This window comes from Podarcis erhardii (genome assembly GCF_964252035.2).
Source record: "Podarcis erhardii genome assembly, chromosome: 7".
Lineage (NCBI taxonomy): Eukaryota > Metazoa > Chordata > Lepidosauria > Squamata > Lacertidae > Podarcis > Podarcis erhardii.
The window spans coordinates 78,803,745-78,822,355 of record NC_138511.1 but is presented as its reverse complement, the minus strand read 5'-3'; the positions used below and the strand labels follow the sequence as shown (position 1 = coordinate 78,822,355).

General features: G+C 44.1%; 1 protein-coding gene and 1 long non-coding RNA gene across 2 annotated transcripts in view; both read right to left on the bottom strand.

Moving 5' to 3' along the window:
* LOC309346252 overlaps positions 1–18,611 on the bottom strand; it is a 195,887-nt gene that overhangs the window by 136,256 nt on the left and 41,020 nt on the right. The gene's annotated exons all lie outside the window — the stretch shown is intronic.
* LOC309346046 (phospholipase A2 inhibitor and Ly6/PLAUR domain-containing protein-like) lies at positions 1,107–15,066 on the bottom strand. The gene is made up of 6 exons (XM_081869699.1): positions 14,932–15,066; positions 8,542–8,654; positions 6,827–6,940; positions 5,932–6,090; positions 2,469–2,597; positions 1,107–1,493 (listed from the first exon to the last, which is right to left on the bottom strand). Exons 2-6 carry the CDS (start codon positions 8,585–8,587, stop codon positions 1,267–1,269), a joined length of 675 nt encoding a protein of 224 aa, XP_081725825.1. The 5' UTR covers positions 8,588–8,654; positions 14,932–15,066; the 3' UTR covers positions 1,107–1,266.

Here is an 18,611-nt window from a genome sequence, read left to right as displayed (position 1 = left end):
ATCTGCAAATTGGAGAAAGTGCTGTGGGCACCTCACATACCCTGCAACATTTGCTACAACAGCAAAAAAATAATAATCAAGCAAAATTTCAGAAGTGGGAGGGAACTCTGGGAGCCAGGGAAGGCCTGTGAGCCCAAGTGCTTCAAGCTGGTGACTCCTGAAGCATGCCATCTAAAAAAACAACTAAAATATGCTCCACCTTTTGAAACTGTTGTTCTAGCTACAGTGGTACCTCAGGTTACAGATGCTTCAAGTTACAGATGCTTCGGGTTACAGACTCCGCTAACCCAGAAATAGTACCTCGGGTTAAGAACTTTGCTTCAGGATGAGAACAGAAATGGTGGAGCGGTGGCATGGCAGCAGCAGGAGGCCCCATTAGCTAAAGTGGTGCTTCAGGTTAAGAACAGTTTCAGGTTAAGAACGGACCTCCGGAACGAATTAAGTTCTTAACCCGAGGTGCCACTGTATGTTTTAAGCTGGTCCAAAATTGGGGAGTCTATCTGGAGAAATGTCTGTGATGCACCCAGTTGGAAAAGGCTACAACTTGCACTTTGGAGATCTGAAGCAAGTCGGCTTGCCGACTGCTGAGCCAGCCACTGCAGATGTTCTTTCTCGTGGGGCGGTGGCACGGTGGCAGCAGGAGGCCCCATTAGCTAAAGTGGTACTTCAGCTTAAGAACAGTTTCAGGTTAAGTACAGACCTCCAGAACAAATTAAGTTCTTAACTCAAGGTACCACTGTACATTAAAATCTATGCAACTTTGAGTTGATCAGTTAAAATGTATTTACTTAAACAGCTAACTCGGCAATCCTGTGCACTCTTACCTGGGAGCAAATCCCAAGCAACCCAATGAGACTCCCTTCTGAGTAGAGAGGCATAATGTTTCTGTAATGCAGGGATGGGGTGCCTACAGCTCTCCAGATGTGGTTAGACACAGTTCATGATCATTGACTATTCTGGCTGGGTCTGATGGACGTCCAACAGCATCTGGAGGGCCAATGACACATTCATCATCCCTCAGGCAAATAGATTCCCAACTTACACATTCTTATGCACACAGGGGTGCATGCACACCACACATACACAAACATACACACAAAGACGGATGCATTAGTATCCCCCTTTATTTAACTAATTTGCTCTTTGAAATCACATGCAAGCCTGCAAACAGACATTAACAGATGCTGGAGCCAGAACTTCTGGGAACGGTGCATTGGAGATGCTTTTCCCAGCTTTGCTGAGGAAGACACCTTGAACCAAATGAAATCAGTAAAGGAATTTGTCCAGCAGGAGCCCCAGGAGATAGGGCAGGAGAACGGTGAAAGCAATGCTCCCATGTACCAAGCTGGCTCCATCAGTCGCTTTCTCTATGTGGCTGGTGGCGATTGAGATTTTCACCTCTCCAAAGGTCATGTTGGTGCCCTTGACAAGGAATTTTGCTGATTGAGTAGCACAGCCTTGCCCAAAGAATTCCTGAGATGCAACGGTAGAATCTGCAAAAGGACAATGCAGGAAATAAATAGTATCATCCCTGCTGTGAGGGAAATTGACAGCTGTGGAAAATAAAATTCTTGCATGTAGCTTAATTGGGGAATGGTGGGGTTAACTTGTTTAAACCCAGCCTGTACAGGGAAGGAATAGGTGGTCAAATTGTGCATGGGCAAAGTCTGCAGTTAGGACTCAGACCCAAGTAGTTTTGTGGATTTGGAACCAAGGGACTTGAAGGATATGTTTGGGAACCAAATGAAACTTGAGGAGATCATGGTGGGTCTCAGGATACAAAAGAAAGACACATTGGGCTGAGGAAACAGCAAATTCTAACAGCAAATTCTAAGTCTTTAGCTTTAGGGACTGTCTCTAGATGGAAAGCTGCAAGTGTTTTAAACTGACATTTCTTTCTGTATTTTTGCTCCATTTAAGGGCTACGTCTGGGAAGCTAAAATGATGGGTGGTAGCATTTGAGCAATTGGGTCTCCTTTGCTTCTACCCGCTCTAGGAGCAAAGGGTTGTCTCCAGCCAAGTTCCACTCAGAATGAGCTCACTGAAACTACTGGGTCTAAGTTTCTCACATCCATTTCAATGAGTATTATTTTTTCCAATCACAAACTGATGCAGAATATGACTGAACTTAAGAAGGGTAAAATTGAAAACTGAGAGAAACTGCAATTCATGGGCTTGTCCATCCCTAACCAGGAGGGCTTGTTTTGATGTAGAACAAGGGTTGGGGTTTAGCACAGAGTTCACCTGTGGATAAGCCTAAACTCCTCCATTGTAGAATCAGTTTGGTGCAGTACTTATGAGGACCTGCTTAAGGTCTGGGTTGAAAGAACTGGACTTGGGTCAGTTATTTTCTTCCAGCCTCACCCACCATAGAACTGCCAAGAGAATAGGGGAGAAGCTAAACTCCTTGGGATTAATATGGAAAGAAGATGAATAAACCTCATTCAGCGTACCGCGTTCTCATTTACCTTGGTAAGTCCCAGAAATGGTAAGGCAGTAGTCTTGGGATCCAGTACATTTTATCTTGTTACCATGGCAGGGCTTAGAGCTGAAAATGAAGCATGTGGGGCACACCTTCCTGGTGACGTTGGTGTTTACTGCAACAGTGATGAAATGAGTGATGAAACATACTGCTGAACTGGAGGGGAAAACACTCTGCAAAAACAAAAACCACAACAACACCAACCCTCCCCTTTTGTAGTTGGGGAAGCTGGAAAAGGCATGGAATTTCTCAATTTGGTGTGGGGTGAGCATCAAATATTTTCTGAACGGTCCAGGCCTTCCACTTCCTTGGGTTGTGGTTGGTCCTTTTAATAAACAAGAACTATTTTAACCAATGCATATGGTTCCCCTACTGGTGGGCAGCCTTCCCATGAGACAGAGTGAGACAGTTGCCTCAGGCAGGAGCTGCAGTGAGCGGCCAGGAGATGCTGAACAACAGAACTGTGTGTACCATTTCACCTGCCCTGTGCTCCCTCAGCTAGGGTGCTGCCCTCAGTTGCAGTGGAGGATGCTACCTGGTCTGCAGGGCTGAAGTGAGATCATTCTATCTCCACTGGTGCTGCGAATCACAAGTGTGGCACTTCGGTCCTGCTTGTTGGCTTTTCACATGCATCTGGTTGGCTACTGTGAGAATAGGATGCTAGACTAGCTAGGGCATTGGCCTGATCCAACAGGCTCTTCTTGTGTGCCTATTTTGAATGAGGGGGGTGGGGGACAATATTGTCCCTCAGGGCAGGCAGTAAATTGCTTTGAGCCAGTCCTGCCCGATGCTACTAAGAGCCAGAGCTCAGTGGTAGAACATCTGTGCTGCATTTGATCTCTAGCACCTCAAGATGGGCCAGGGAGACAGCCTTGTCTGAAATCCTGGGGAGCCATTGCCGGTCAGTATAGACAATACTGAGCAAGATCATGATGGACCAGTAATCTGAGTCAGTAAAATGCATCTTCCTATGTTCTATGTTCCTATATTATGGTGCCACAGGACCCTCCACTGTTTTGTGGACAAACTGAATGGTAGAGTGCCAGTTTTGTATGCAGAAGGTCCCGACCTCTCCAAGCAGAGCTGGAGGTGTCCCTACTCTGAAACCTTGAGGAGCTTCTGCCAGCCAAAGCCCTACCCAGAGGTGCCAACTTGCAGAGAAGATTGGCGGGGGGGGGATGATGCACGCACAGTGTTGGGACACCGCATGACATCAGGATGTCAGGAGGAGACAGGGTGACAGCAGCAGCAGCAGGAGCCAAATGTGGCAGCGGTGCAGCAATAATAATAATAATAATAATAATAATAATAATAATAATAATAATAATAATTTATTTATACCCCACCCATTTGGCTGGATCTTCCGAGCCACTCTGGGCAGCTTCCAGTAAAAACAGAATACGACTTCAAACATTAAAAATTTCCCTAAAGAGCCTTCAGATGTCTTCTAAAAGTTGTTTATTTCCTTGACATCTAATGGGAGAGCGTTTCACAGGGCAGGTGCCACTACCGAGAAGGCCCACATCTCCTCCTCTCTCGCACCCAGTCTCCTCCGTCTCTTGCTGATGCCACAGGTTGGGAGCTGCACGTCTTTCCTTTACGTGGCAGTGGCAGGAGGGGGAGCAGCCACTGAAGCTGTGCCATGCTTGGCTCCACAATCAGCCTCGTCTTCCTCCTCCTGCCACCACCACCGGACGGGGGCTGCTTTCCCACTCCTTCCCCTGCACAGCAGCAGGAGGAGCCGACCACTGAATTTACACAGCTCCATACTTGGCCTCCTCCCCCCTAATTGGGAGGCTGCCCTCCTCCCCCAAAAATAATAATTTGGAGGGCTCAAAAGAGCTGGGCGCTAGGAGTTGATGCCTACCACCCCAGTAGACAACACTGAGCTAGATGAACCCTACAGCTTAAGCCAGCCTCCTAGGTCCATCACACTACAGAATCATTATCCGTGCACTCTAGAGGAGAAAAGTTGGTGGCCAGATGGACTTTCTCTCCCAAATAGCAGTTTTGATTCAGTCCTACTCCACCTTGCTTCCTTTTCTGTTCTTCTTCTTGCGGCAATTTATCAATTTACATGCTGCTTAATGCCATAATAGTGCACGGAGAATGGAAGCCCGTCATGCAAAGCATTAAAATGTTAACATCCTCAATCAAAATATACAATTTGGCAATCCCATTAATGACATTAAAGAAATATACCTGCATCATTAATATACGTGATAAAAAACGCAATCCCTTTAAGATAACATAACATTCAAAACAGAAGGCTAAAGTCAAGGGGATGCCTGCATAAAAAAAGTGTGTCTGCAGTATATCATTATCATTACTATTGTTTATTATTGTTAGAATTAATTCTATTTTCTAAATTTGTCCCAAAAGCAGCAAAGATGCAACACTGTGACACATAGAACAGCAGAGATTGTGCATCCCATACAAATCATTCCCTACACAGTGTTGTGTAATAACTTCCCCCACCTTTCAGGAATCTCAAAGGAGGAGGGAGTAAGATTTCAAAGTGACCAAAAAATAAGGCACAACCAAAATTTGACAATCTGTAATTCTAAATAACTCTTCCATTATTCTCACTCCTATAAACAATTTTTATTTGTTCTGTTATTGTTCCTATAAACAATGACACTGCACCAATCAGCTGTACATGAAGCTTTCTTCCCTTTTTGCCACACAGATGTTCTGAGTGATTTTTATTTTTTCCAGAGAGGCTAATTTGCTATATGCTGCCAATCCAGGTGAGGCCTCTTGTGTTTCAACATGCAATTTTATTGATGTCTGAGACACAATGTATTTGCAACATGCTCCCTCTTCTGGCTTTATAGAAACTTGCATCCTTATTTTGCCTGCTGCAACCATAGCCTAAAACTTCTTTAACAGCAAAATACTGTCTCTTCAGTATAATCCTTGCTGAGTTCAATTTGATTTATGCCCAAGTTTATTTTCATTTAACCAAAACTAGCTGTTAGAAAGAACAAATGAGATAACGATTTGGATGCAGGGGTCAAACTTCCATCCTATGGAATTTTCCTATTGAAAATCCCCTCCCCAAACCGGGGGGGGGGGTCTTTACAAGCTCTGGTTTGTTATAAGTCATATTCAGAGTAGCCTCATGGAAGTCAATGGGATTAAGTTAGACTTGGTTGTTAATTTCAACAGGTCTACAGCGAGTAGGAGTTAGCTGGATACAGGGGTGCCAATTGAATAAAATATTAGGGGGGGGCAGGTAAGCCTTACCACAAATAATTAATCACAAGACCATTTGAATGACAATGCTCATTAACTTTGGGGGACCCTGGCCTCCTCAAATATTTTATTGAGGAGTCCAAAGGGACTTTGGCCCCTGGGAGTTGCCTCCTATGGGATATGAAAATAAATTTGATATACTCATTTCTGAGACTCCTACTCAGCCTTAATCAGTTCTGGACCCCACATACCTGCAGGTGGGCCACTATTGCAGTTTTTCGTATTGCAGCATGCAGAGTTCCAGGTAAAATTTTTCCCAGCTGTGAAGACAATGTCCCCCCCTTTGCATGCATCGAAACTGGTCTTGTTGGTTTCACAGCCTTTGAAGGTAACAGGGATTTCTTGGGAATCTTGTGTTTCAAAAAAAGGGGAAGGAAATAGAAGGGAATTAGGGAGATAACAAATAACGTGTTAAAACCAATGACCAAAACAATATCACCCATCCATTAAAGCAGGGGAGGAAAAACCTTTTCAGCCTGAGGGTCGCAGTCTATCATTGACAAGTGCTAGGGGTGGGAGGGGCCAGGGGTAAAAGTGGGTGGAGCTGCAGACATGACTCATATCTATGTGACCTAGGCTAGATTCCAGCCATGCAAAAGTCGGTGGGTTCTACACACATTGTTCTACCTCCAGGCAAACAAGTTCAAGGGTACTTCCAAACTGAAGAGGGCATGGAGGAGGACCAGTGAGGGGTGTTGCCTGGGCAGGATGAGTGGGGCCTGGGCAGAGACTGGAGGGCCAGAGAAAGAGGGCTGCCCTTGGCCTCTAGACCTGAGATTTACCCACCCCTTCATTAAAATGCACATAATCAAGCACTGGTGTATTCACACTTGTGGTCAGCAGTGATCTTTCTTGTAAGTACAACCAAGTTCTTGATAGTGTAACTGATTCCATCTGTAATATGCAGGTGGGTTTGCACTATTCAGACAGTGCAATTGGCATTTGATGTGTTCTTCAGATTCATAATGATCATGGCTGCATTCCTCCTCCCCGCCCCCCGCCCCCACCCCACACCTTTTAATTAGGTTTCTAGAAAGGCTTCTGTTAGTGTTTTCTGGAAATGTCCCCAGGGACACGTCTACCTACCCTTTGTATAATTCCATGCTGCTGAAATGCAGGATCCTCCAGCATCATCAACATTACAAATGTTGCTTGGACACTCTTTTTCACCAAGACTACAGTCACATTCCAGGGAGTTTGCTGGGGGAAAATACTAACATTGAAAACAGTAAACAATAGCAACTACCACGATGGTGAGCAACACTGGTTCTTATTTCTTTTGTTTCTGCTTTATTTTCTAATCCCAACCTTCCTCTGAGGAATTCAGGATTATGTGCCAGAGACACTGCTGCAGTCGCCACACCCAATCACAACAGCACAACTTAGGCCTCATTAACTCCATGCATTTATAGTGTTGTGATACGATTTCCCCTTGAAGAATTCTGCAGTTTGCAAAGGGTACTGAAAGTTGTTAGGAGGCTCCTGTTGCCCTCACACAGCTATGCTGGATTAAACCACTCTGGGAGGGGAATGGGGGCCTCTCCTAACAACACTCTGCACCCTTACCAAACTACAGCTCCCAAGATTCTTGGGGCGAAGCCGTGGCTGTTTAAAGTTTTATCATAGCAGTTTAGATGTGTGGCCATTGTCTATTGGCTGCAACAGGACTCTACTGTTGTGTTCTGGTCCAATGACAGACTCCACAGAGAGTGCAGTTTCAGGACCATGGACAGATCCCAATGAGCAGCTTCTTCTGACAAAGGCTGGTTGCAGACTGAAGCCTTTTGAGCCTCTATCTCCAGGCTGTCTCCTCCCATGACTACTATTGTGGCAAGGCCACCTGAAGAAAGTATACTGCAGTACCTCACCTTTGCTGTACCTCATTTTACATTGTAGTGCCTAATGCTAAAAGTGCCTAATTCTGAGAATCAAATGCTCTGTCTCTCTCACTCTCTCTGCTTTATTGCTGGATTAGCAGAAACATATATTTTTGCTGTGCTTGCAGAATATAGGGGAAAGGGGAAGGCATCCATCATAGTCACAAGGCAAGGCACTATCACCACATGTTCTGGAACACAGGCTGTCTGAGTTGGGTGCTTTCCATATAGGACACAGGATGTCTGATAAGGAAGGGGGGGTTGCTTTGCCTGCCAAAGAGGGGATTTTTAGCCTTGCTTGTTGATAATAGTATATGAGTAATTGCCAATATAATGAGCAAATATATGGAAAGAAGAAGTAATCTTTATAAGGACATAGGAGGATTTAGGAAGGGTGATGTTCATGTTCATTGGTTTAATTTTGCTGCAGTGCATTAATATGTAATCTCTGAAAAAGGTATATAACCCCATGGAACTGCTGATCAGCGTCCAGTATTTGGGAGAGAACTCCACTGGACCTGTCGCTGTCAGCAAAAATTTTTACTTTCTATTTCTCCAACTGCTGCGTCTGTGGTCTTTGAGCGCACCTTGAATAGGTATCCAGGTACTTTCGCAACACTATATCTCTCCTTTGTGAATGTTTGGTAATCTGCTCTAGGAAGACATCGTCCATGTCTGGCTTGGCAGTCTATAGCAGACCCTTCACAGTAAGGTCACTATTTCTCTCTGCTACAATTTTTACTCCTATACTCTCTATCAGCTTTCCATGCTCCAGGTCATGGATTTCTTCACAGCTTTACATATAATGCTACTCCTCCTTCCTTCCTGTTTGATCTATGCATTTTGAACAAGTTATACATCTCAGTTGCTACCTTCAGTCATGAGTTTCATCCCACCAGGTTTCAGTAATATGACTCAACTCACCTGCAGCTATCAAGGCAGCAAAAAGATAGAGAAGAAACAACTTCATGATTCTGGGAACTGAAGTGGTCTGGTGTCAATGGAAGAAAAATATCCCACAGAGAAGGTTTCTGCAACTGCAATACCAAAATGATGGGAGATATTATTATTATTATTATTATTATTATTATTATTATTATTATTAAAAAAGCAAACAAGAATCAACATGAAGGTAAATGATATGGTGGTTACAGCTGGGCAAAATGGCACTATAGTGTGTCATGTGGTTGTGAGTTCCAATGGTCTTGTTTTTGTATTTTCTTTTTTCTTTCCAATCTTGACCTGCCTCCAAAATAATCCATGATAATATACAGCAGGGATGGAGGACAGCTCTGGCCCTCCAGATATTTGTTTAATTTTATTGTTACATTTCTATCCCACCTTTCCTCCAAGGAAGCTCAAAGTGACACAGATTGTTCTCCCTCTTCATGTTTCATCCTCACAACTCTTTGAGGTAGGAAAGGTTGAAAGACAGTGGCTGACTCAAAGTTATCCAATCAGCTTCATGACCATTTGAACCCTGGCCTCCCAGGCAGGACAACAACTCCCATCATCCCTGACTTTGGGCCATGCCAGCTGGAGCTGGTGGTATTTGGAGTCTAACAGCATTTGAAGGCCTACAGGGTCCCCATCCCTATTTAGGGTAAATAAATTTGCAAAAATGTATTGTTTTTCACCCCCCCCCCCCCGGTCTCTCCATATTAAAGCTTTACTGCAGGTGTGACCTCCAGATGTTATTACTAATATTACATATTTATTCATACCCATAGCTGTCAACATTTCCCTTTTTTAAAGGGAAATTCCCTTATTCTGAATAGGATTCCTCACAAGAAAAGGGAAAAGTTGACAGCTATGTTCATACCCCACATTTTTCCCTAACAGGAACTCAAGGTGGCTTATAGATAAAAATAGGAATTGCTAAAAACATTAAAAAATTAAGCATTGATAGAATTAATTCTCTCTCACTCACTTTCTCTCTATACATAATCTATTAAAACAATACAAATAATTACAATAAAAACAGCAGAGCACCAGCTCTGTCATTAAAAGCAGTAAATTCCCAAAGGCCTGTTGGAACAAGAAGGTCTTCACCTGCCAGCAGAAGGACAATAAGGAGGGAGTGAGTCTCACTCCTCTAGGGAGGGAGTTCCAAAGTCTGGGAGCAGCCATCAAGAAGGCCCTCTTCTGTGTCCCCACCAAGACTGCTGTGAGAGTAGCAGGACTGAGAAAAGGGCCTCCCCTGGAAACCTCAAAACCCAGGCAGGTTCATATGACAGAACAGAGTGTTTGAGATAGCTTGGACCTTAGCCTAGACACTGATAGGGTACTATGGCAAAGTGTGCATTAAAATGTATCTATTAGTGAAAATAACGAACGAAAATGCATTAGCACAAATAGGTGCATCGGACAAAATTGCAGTGAAATTTGTGCATATTAGAAGAAAGTCACCCTAAAATGCAGGTGAATTTCCGTCACTAATAGTTAACTGCTCCCTGTGGTTTGTGTGACAATATTTCAGATAGCAATCCCATTTGCTCCCACCCAAGGGAATATCTGGGCAAGGCCAGTAGACAAATGACTGTCCTGCCCTCTTTGCTAAACAATTTGGGGCAGGACCCCAGGGCGTGTGCTGCGAGGAGTGCGTATGCAAGGAGAATGTGCCTTGTGTGGACACACAGCACCTGAGAGCAAGGGGAGGGTCACACCCTCATAGCAAACACATCTCTCTAGGAGAGGGGAGAACATTTCGGCTGAAAACCATGTAACGGAGATGGCAAGAATGGATGGCAAGCAGGCCAAGGGAAAAGGAAGACATTCAAAGCTGCCATAGCTGGGCATGATGGTCATCTGAATTGAGGGGTAGCAAAGAAGATGGAGATAGATAGCATGGAGAGAGTGGATAGAGGAAACTTTTTATCCCTCTCTTATAACACTAGAATTCATAGACATCCAATGGAATGTTGGAAGATTCGGGACAGGTGAAAGCACATTCTATGGGATTTACTTCCCTGGGAGGTAATGATAGCTACCAACTTGGGTGGCCTTCAAAGAGGATTAGACAAATTCATGGAGCATGCTCTGCCTCCATGGTCTAAGACAGTAATGCTTCTGGATACCAGGTTCTGGAAGCCACAGGAGGGGAGAGTGCTATTGTCCTGCTTGCAGGCTTCTCATTGGCACCTGTGTAGCTCTGTGAGAATTAGATGGTGGGCTTGATGGGCCATTGGCCTGATGCAGCAGACACTTCTTATGTTCTTATAAGAGAAGCAGAGACTGGAGAGAGGCAGTGAATGGTACTGTGATGTTGGCATTTTATTCTTTATCAGGACTGGCGTGTCTACCGTGCTCATAAGCTGATATGGAACTCGCTTTCAGGGAAACCAGGTTGCTGCATTTCAGGGTGGGTCATGGATAAGAAAACTTTGATAAGAAAGAGGAGGGTGTCCAAATAAAGGGATTTGCACCCCTCTGAGGACAAATGTTGAATCATAGAACTGTAGAGTTGGAAGGAACCCCAAGAGTCATCTAGTCCAATTCCCTGCAATTAAGGAATCTCAACTAAAGCAGCCATTGCAGATGGCCATCCAACCTCTGCTTAAAACTTCCAAGGAAGGAGAGTCCACAACCTTCCAAGGGAGTCCATTCCACTCGTGAACAGCTTTTACTGTCAGAAAGTTCTACCTTCAACCTCCTCATAAGACTTGGGCTTGATGTCAAGCCCACAACGCTGTTTTGTGCAGCACCAATGAATCCTCCCAAGATTTGTCAAACAAACACCTACTGCCAACCTTGGGTTTCACAGTCCTTGTGTTTGTGAGCTGCACTGTATTTTAAAAGCTAAGTGGAGTCTTCAACAAAAGGTTGTATTGCATCAGGTGAGGTTGTATTACATCAAGGGAAGTAATAGTGCCACTATATTCTGCTCTGGTCAGACCTCACCTGGAGTACTGTGTCCAGTTCTGGGCACCACAGTTCAAGAAGGGCACTGACAAACTGGAACGTGTCCAGAGGAGGGCAACCAAAATGGTCAAAGGCCTGGAAACGATGCCTTATGAGGAACGGCTAAGGGAGCTGGGCATGTTTAGCCTGGAGAAGAGGAGGTTAAGGGGTGATATGATAGCCATGTTCAAATATATAAAAGGATGTCACATAGAGGAGGGGGAAAGGTTGTTTTCTGCTGCTCCAGAGAAGCGGACACGGAGCAATGGTTCCAAACTACAAGAAAGAAGATTCCACCTAAACATTAGGAAGAACTTCCTGACAGTAAGAGCTGTTCGACAGTGGAATTTGCTGCCAAGGAGTGTGGTGGAGTCTCCTTCTTTGGAGGTCTTTAAGCAGAGGCTTGACAACCATATGTCAGGAGTGCTCTGATGGTGTTTCCTGCTTGGCAGGGGGTTGGACTCGATGGCCCTTGTGGTCTCTTCCAACTCTATGATTCTATTCTATTCTATCAGGTATGGGGAACTTTTGGCCTCCAGATGTTGCTGAACGCCAGTCAGCCCTGACCATTGGCCAACCTTCCTGAAGCTGATGGGAGTTGTAGTTCAGCAGCATCTGGAGAGCCGAAGATTCCCTTCACCTGCAACTGGAGCACGGCTGCTGCCTTGCAGCACTACTCCCCAACAGAGGACGGGGCCCCCCAAAATATATTTTGCCTTGTTCCCCTTGACAACTGAGCCCACCTCAGTGCTCTAACACTCTCAGTGATGTCATTGCCAAAACCCATGACCGACCAGTGAGAGTTCTCCACCCACTGCTGTGAGCTGCTAACATCATTTACTGTGCCGTAGGTTACCCTGATGTCATTTAAAACAAGGAAGGTGTTTGTTCTTTTTAGATACATTAGGCAAACATACAGCTATCAATAGTGTTATCAGCAGTACATGGGCAACTGCAGAGCATGAGAAAGTGGAGTGCGCACTGCATGGTACCTTGGTATTCATCCACATGCATTTATACATAAGTGTGTTGGGTCTTTAACAGTGGTTCACATTCTAAGGAGGACTACCAAAATAAACTGTGTCTAAAAGAGCGTGACCAGGGTGGTTGAGAGGTCTGGAAACCAAGGGTTGCATCCAACTAAGTTGTACTCAGAGTATACCCATTGAAAGTAATGGAACAAAGCCATGTCCATAGATTTCAATGGGCACGCTTGAAAAAGAAGTAACACCAGTTACAACCCCAAGTCCTATGAGGAAGTGTTAGAAGAACTGGAGGAACGGGATAGTGTCTTGATGAAGGGATGTCATTCAGAAAATGTATAGACCCCTGATAGACCAAAAGCCCATCTAGTCCAACATTTTGTCCTCACAGTGGCTGGCAAGGTACCTGTGGGAATCCCAGATAAACAGAACATGACTGCAACAGCACGGTCTCGGCCCAGTATACCTGAAAGAGCATCTCCACCCCCATCGTTCATCCTGGACACTGAGGTCCAGCTCTGAGGGCCTTCTGGTGGTTCCCTCACTGTGAGAGGTGAGGTTACAAGGAACCAGACAGAGGGCCTTCTTGGTGATGGCACCCGCCCTGTGGAATGCCCTCCCATCAGAAGTCAAGGAAATAAACAACTATCTGACTTTTAGAAGACATCTGAAGTCAGCTCTGTTTAGGGAAGTTTTTAATGACTGATGTTTTTAATATTCTGTTGGGAGCCACCCAGAGTGGCTGGGGAAACCCAGCCAGATGGGCAGGGTATAAATAGTAAGTTGTGGTTGTTGTTGTTGTTTCTCCTGCTCAGAATCACCAAATGCTGGAATTGAGAGGCATGCTACCTCAGATACTGGTGATAATGTAGCCATCATGACTAGTAGCCACTGATAGTCATCCACCATTGGTTTATCTACCCCTCACCTTTTAAAGCTATTCAGATTGGAGACCTTTCCTGGTTCCCACAGATTCACCTCCCCTTCCTCACTGAAATTAGACTTGAAAGAAACATTTTTTTAGGGGAAGTTGTTTCCCTGTTCACTGTGCACCTCTTGGCACCTCTTTGGACACCTTTTAAGATATTGTAAACATTTTTCTTTCATGATGGTGCCCAAGAACAGGAATCAAGTTTTCATTTGGATGCAATTGGAGACCATTTTGAATCGAGAGGGTGGACTGAAGCTTATCAAAATCGCATTGACTTTAACTCAATTTTACAAAACGGTACCTGAGATCAAGAGGCAAGTTTTGAACTATATTTGAATACCACTGGATGCCATTTTGAATCAAGATAGAAGACTGAACTTTTCAAAACTGCACTGATTTCAACCACCAATATCAAAATTCCACTGATTTTTCAGTTTTGGAGGTGGCTATCAAGTAGCCAATAGGCTGCTGTGTGTGTGTGCTGCACACAACAGTTTCCCTGATTTGCTAGTCTACCTACACGTAATAAAAGCTTGGTGACCTCCTCTAATAGCAAACTCAGCTGGTGGGGGCTGAAAGCTATGTTGACCAAAACAAGTCCACTGAGAAACAACAGGCAAATATCAGAATGCTCATGGGAACTGTAAGGTTTGCAGAAGTACAACACACACACACCGCTTCTTTCTTTCTTTCTTTCCTTCCTTCCTTCCTTCCTTCCTTCCTTCCTTCCTTCCTTCCTTCCTTTAGTGGAAATCTAAGGTGGCAGTGTCCATGGTAAATAAAATACCAATCAGGATGATCAGTTCATTGAATCATCATCCAGTCTAACCCCCTACAATGCAGGAATCTAAATTAAAGTATGCATTACACAGGGCCACCCAGCCTCTGCTTTAAAAAACCTCCAAGGAAGGAAAGTCCACCACCTTCCAAGGGAGTCCATTCCATGGTAGAACAGCTCTTAAAAGTTCCTTCTGATGTTTAGTCAGAATCTCCTTTCTTGTAACTTGAAGCCATTGGTTCAAGTCCCACCTTCCGGAGCAGGAGTAAACAAGCTAACAGGGACTGAAGAAAAGTGTGACTGTACACAGCGAACCAGTGGTATTGCGAGTGAATGGGGCAGCCCCGTGGTTCCACGTTATGCCCATCATGGCCTGGAGGAGGGAGGATGTTGCAAAGACAAGTTGCCTTCCACTCCTGATCACCTCTGGCCTTGCAGAACTACCAGGTGGGTGCCGGGCATGTTCTAGGATGTCTGTGTAAGAAGACTGTGTAGCTCAACGCTCCTAGCAGCAAACCACAGAAACGGGTTGCGCACCCTGGAAGAGTCCCCTTAGGTGAATGCACCAAGTTGTGCTGGAATGTCATAGAACAGCTTCATGCAGACCCTCCTAAATATCTCCCCATTTCTGTTCAGGTCCTAGGCAAGCATCCCTTCCCAAGCATCAGCAAGTCCTGGCTGTAAAGTTGACTAATATCCATAGCAAAGAATTCCTCTCTTACCTGGTTTTCCCCCTTCTTTGTTGATCTGATATCTTTATGCAGAGAGACCAGCTGAGAGGCATTAGGTTGGTTGTGTGTGTATATATACTCTCCAGGGAAAGGTGAGTAAGTGCCCTCTATCAGTGGGCAGGGAGTAGATATGAGAAGAAAGGGCAGCTTCAGTGTGAGACTTTTAAGGTGGAGGAGAGACGTTGTGATTTACTGTGAAGTGTGGTAAAGAAGGAAACAAGGTTAAAATATCTGGGCAAACTTGATGGGAAATCTGAGAAACCAATTCTGCCATGGAAAATAACTCTTGGTTTGTTTAGGGCTGTATTACTCCAAACACCAGAAGGAAGTGAGGGGCTGCCCTGACTTGAAGAGGTTTTAAGGTGGAGCACATGAGATAGGGACAGGAAAATCTGAAAATTTTGGTTTCTCCCAGTTTCTAATTTTTTCCTGAAGTTCAGTTTTCACAATTCTACATCAGTGTGCAGATTTTTTTTTGATGTTTTTTTAAGTTCTCATAAACATTCATCAGCATTTTAATGCAACTGTTTCTAAACATACACATATTGGATGGAATTGTGCCTAAGACACACACCTTTCGTACAGTAAAGGTGTATATTTTACTATATACATTTCTGTAAATGTTCCTTGACTGGAGAACCACGCTGCAAAATTTGGAGAACTGTGAATTTCAATGGTTTGCATATTGCGTCGGAAAATGCAGCTTAGGGAGGTTCGTCTCAAAATGCGAACTGAAATGAATTTCTCTCCCATCCTTATTATGAGAAAAGGTTTCCAGGACAGGGCAGTGCCTGCAAGAGGAATGTAATGGTAAGGTAGCCCTTCTGACTAAAGAAGTCCCCTCATTTTGCAGCAAGCCATGCCTGCAAGGTCATTTTTTATATATAAAAAGGGCGGGGGGGAGAATAAGCTGAAGGAATTAGTCTCATCCTTCCTGACCCTAGCTGACTTTCAACTGTGAGGAGTCTAAGGATCTTCTAAAAACTCTCATCCCCTTTAACAAGCTACAGTTTCCAGGACTCTTGTGGTAGGAAGCCATGACTGTTTAAAATGACTGTTTAAACCATGCACAGGGTCTTCTCGGTAGTGGCACCTGCCCTGTGGAACACCCTCCCATCAAATGTCAAGGAAATAAACAACTATCTGACTTTTAGAAGACATCTGAAGACAGCCTTGTATCAGGAAGTTTTTAATGTCTAATGTTTTACATTTTGGCGTTTGTGTGCTGTAAGCCACCCAGAGTGGGGAAACCCAGCCAGATGGGTGGGGTATAAATATTATTATTATTATTATTATTATTATTATTATTATTATTATTATTATTATTATTATTATGCCTCTGAACATGGAGGTTCTATTTACCCATTGTTACTACACTGGTACCTCGGGTTACAGACGCTTCAGGTTACAGACTCCGCTAACCCAGAAATAGTACCTCAGGTTAAGAACTTTGTTTCAGGATGAAAACAGAAATCGCGTGGCAGCGGCGGTGCAGCGGCAGTGGGAGGCCCCATTAGCTAAAGTGGTACTTCAGGTTAAGAACAGTTTCAGGTTAAGAACGGACTTCCAGAACGAATTAAGTTTTTAACCTGAGGTACCACTGTAATAGCTGTTACCAAGGAGAGTCGAGCTCCGAGGGCCTTCTGGCGATTCTCTCCCTTCGAGAAGTGAGGTTACAGGGAACTAGGCAGAGGGCCTTCTCAGTGGTGGTGCCCACCCTGTGGAACACCTTCCCATCAGATGTCAAGGAAATAAACAACTATCTGACTTGCAGTCCTGTTTAGGGAAGTTTTTAATGTTTAATGCTTTAACGTGTTTTTAATAATCTGTTGAGTGGGGTATAAATAACATTCTTATTCTTATTCTTATTCTTATTCTTATATAAAATGGTACCATAGTAGTTTAACTGTACAGCACTGATGGGGCCTGAGTGTTTCAGATATATTTATATTGTACAGTGGAATTTTGGTTTTCGAATGTGATCTGTTCCAGAAGACCGTTCGACTTCTGAAACATTCGAAAACTGAGGATCAATGGGCGGTCAGCAAACTCCATTGATAAAATGGAGAAACACACCTTGGAAGTCATTCAACTTCTGAGGTGCATTCAAAAATGTTCGGGTTCCAAATCGTTCAGCTTCCCAGACACTTGATAACCGAGGTTCTACTGTACTGTTTTAATATGTTGGTGTTTGTCTCCCTGGGCTCTTTGGGAAGGAAGAGTGGGGTAGAAACTTAATAACTAATAAGGAGAGTCCTCCTGGATCACGCCACAAGCCTGTCTAGTCCTACTTCCTGTTTCCTACAGGAAGCAAGGGAAAGCCCACAGTCAGAACATTAAGGAGCTAGTTTTTGTAAGCCATTGTAAGCCACGCTTCTTAGATGAATGGCGGAGTATAAATGCTGTAAGTATTTCTCCCTTGCTATTCTTCCTCAGGTATTCAGAGGCATGTCCAACAAACAGACAAATAGCCACTATGGCTGGTGGGTATTGATAAACATATTCTCTATGACTTTTTCTAATCCCCTGGTGAATGAATGAAACTGTTCAACCATTTTTTCAGCTGGAGACAGTGGTCTAGGAGGCTAGAGGCAGTCCTTGCCAGGAAGTTCAACAGGAAACTGAAAATTAAGTTGTTACGGGAAATAGAAACTTAGCAAAACTCTATTGTCATTCTGGTTGGCTGCAGTCCTAAAGGGCTGTTTTAGCAGAGGCAGTCTGAAAAGCAAGTCTGTCAGTTATCTTGTTCAATTAGCGAAGGTTAAGTTCAGTTGCTGAATTTTATACATATATGGGTGTTTGCTTGTTAGTAAAGTATATCTTCTAAATTGGAAACAGGAACCAGTAGAAGAAAAGCAAGGAAGAACTTTATTTTCCTGTTGCAACTGAGTCCCCCCCCCACCTTTGCAAGGAAGTGAGCACCCAGGGCAAAGGCGTGTAAGAACTTTTAAAGACTTTAGAAATTGCCCAGACCCTCAGCCAAAGACCACTCAAAAAGCAGTCTGCTTCCTCCTTTGCTCCCATGCCCCACCTTGACTTCATGTAATTCCAGGATTGTGATGTGGCACTACAAAACCTCCAATGGGAGCTGCGTGAAGACAGCCTTACATTTTTATGCATATAGGAAGATACACACACACACACACACACACACAGACCAGGGGTCTGTTTCCTTAACAAGAGTTTGCTTTTAACATTGTTGTTTATTTGTTTATTTATTTATTGCCGTCCACATGTGCCTCAAAGCAATATATAAAATAAAATCCAAGAAGCAAAAAGGGGAAAAAAATGTTTACAAAGCTCTGTTTCGTTAGGCATATTTTAAAATACTCAGTTTTCCATAGCATTCATCATATGTAGAAACTTGTATCTTTTAGAGCAGGGATTTGGAGCCTGTGGTCCTCAAAATGCTGCTGGACTCCTTCTCCCATCAGAAATGAGGGGAGCTGCAGTTCCTGTACTGCAGGGGTTGGACTAGATGAGTCCCGCGGTCCCTTCCAACTCTTCAAATCTGTGATTCTGTGACATCTAGAGGGCCACAGGCTCTCCTGCCATAGTTTAGACGTTTGGGAAGCCCTTGAAAGCCAAATTGAGATCCTGGACTACCAATTCTCTGTGTCTGCAGATATTAATGATTGTTGAGCAGGTCTCCTGGGGAGGATGCAAATCAG

Coding starts and splice junctions, on each gene's coding strand:
- LOC309346046 (XM_081869699.1), bottom strand. CDS start 8,587: ATGAAGTTGTTTCTTCTCTATCTTTTTGCTGCCTTGATAGCTGCAG. Junction 2,598..5,931: donor CAATAGTGGCCCACCTGCAG/GTATGTGGGGTC, acceptor TCACTGTTGCAG/TAAACACCAACGTCACCAGG. Junction 1,494..2,468: donor CATTTCTGGGACTTACCAAG/GTAAATGAGAAC, acceptor GTCCTTTTGCAG/ATTCTACCGTTGCATCTCAG.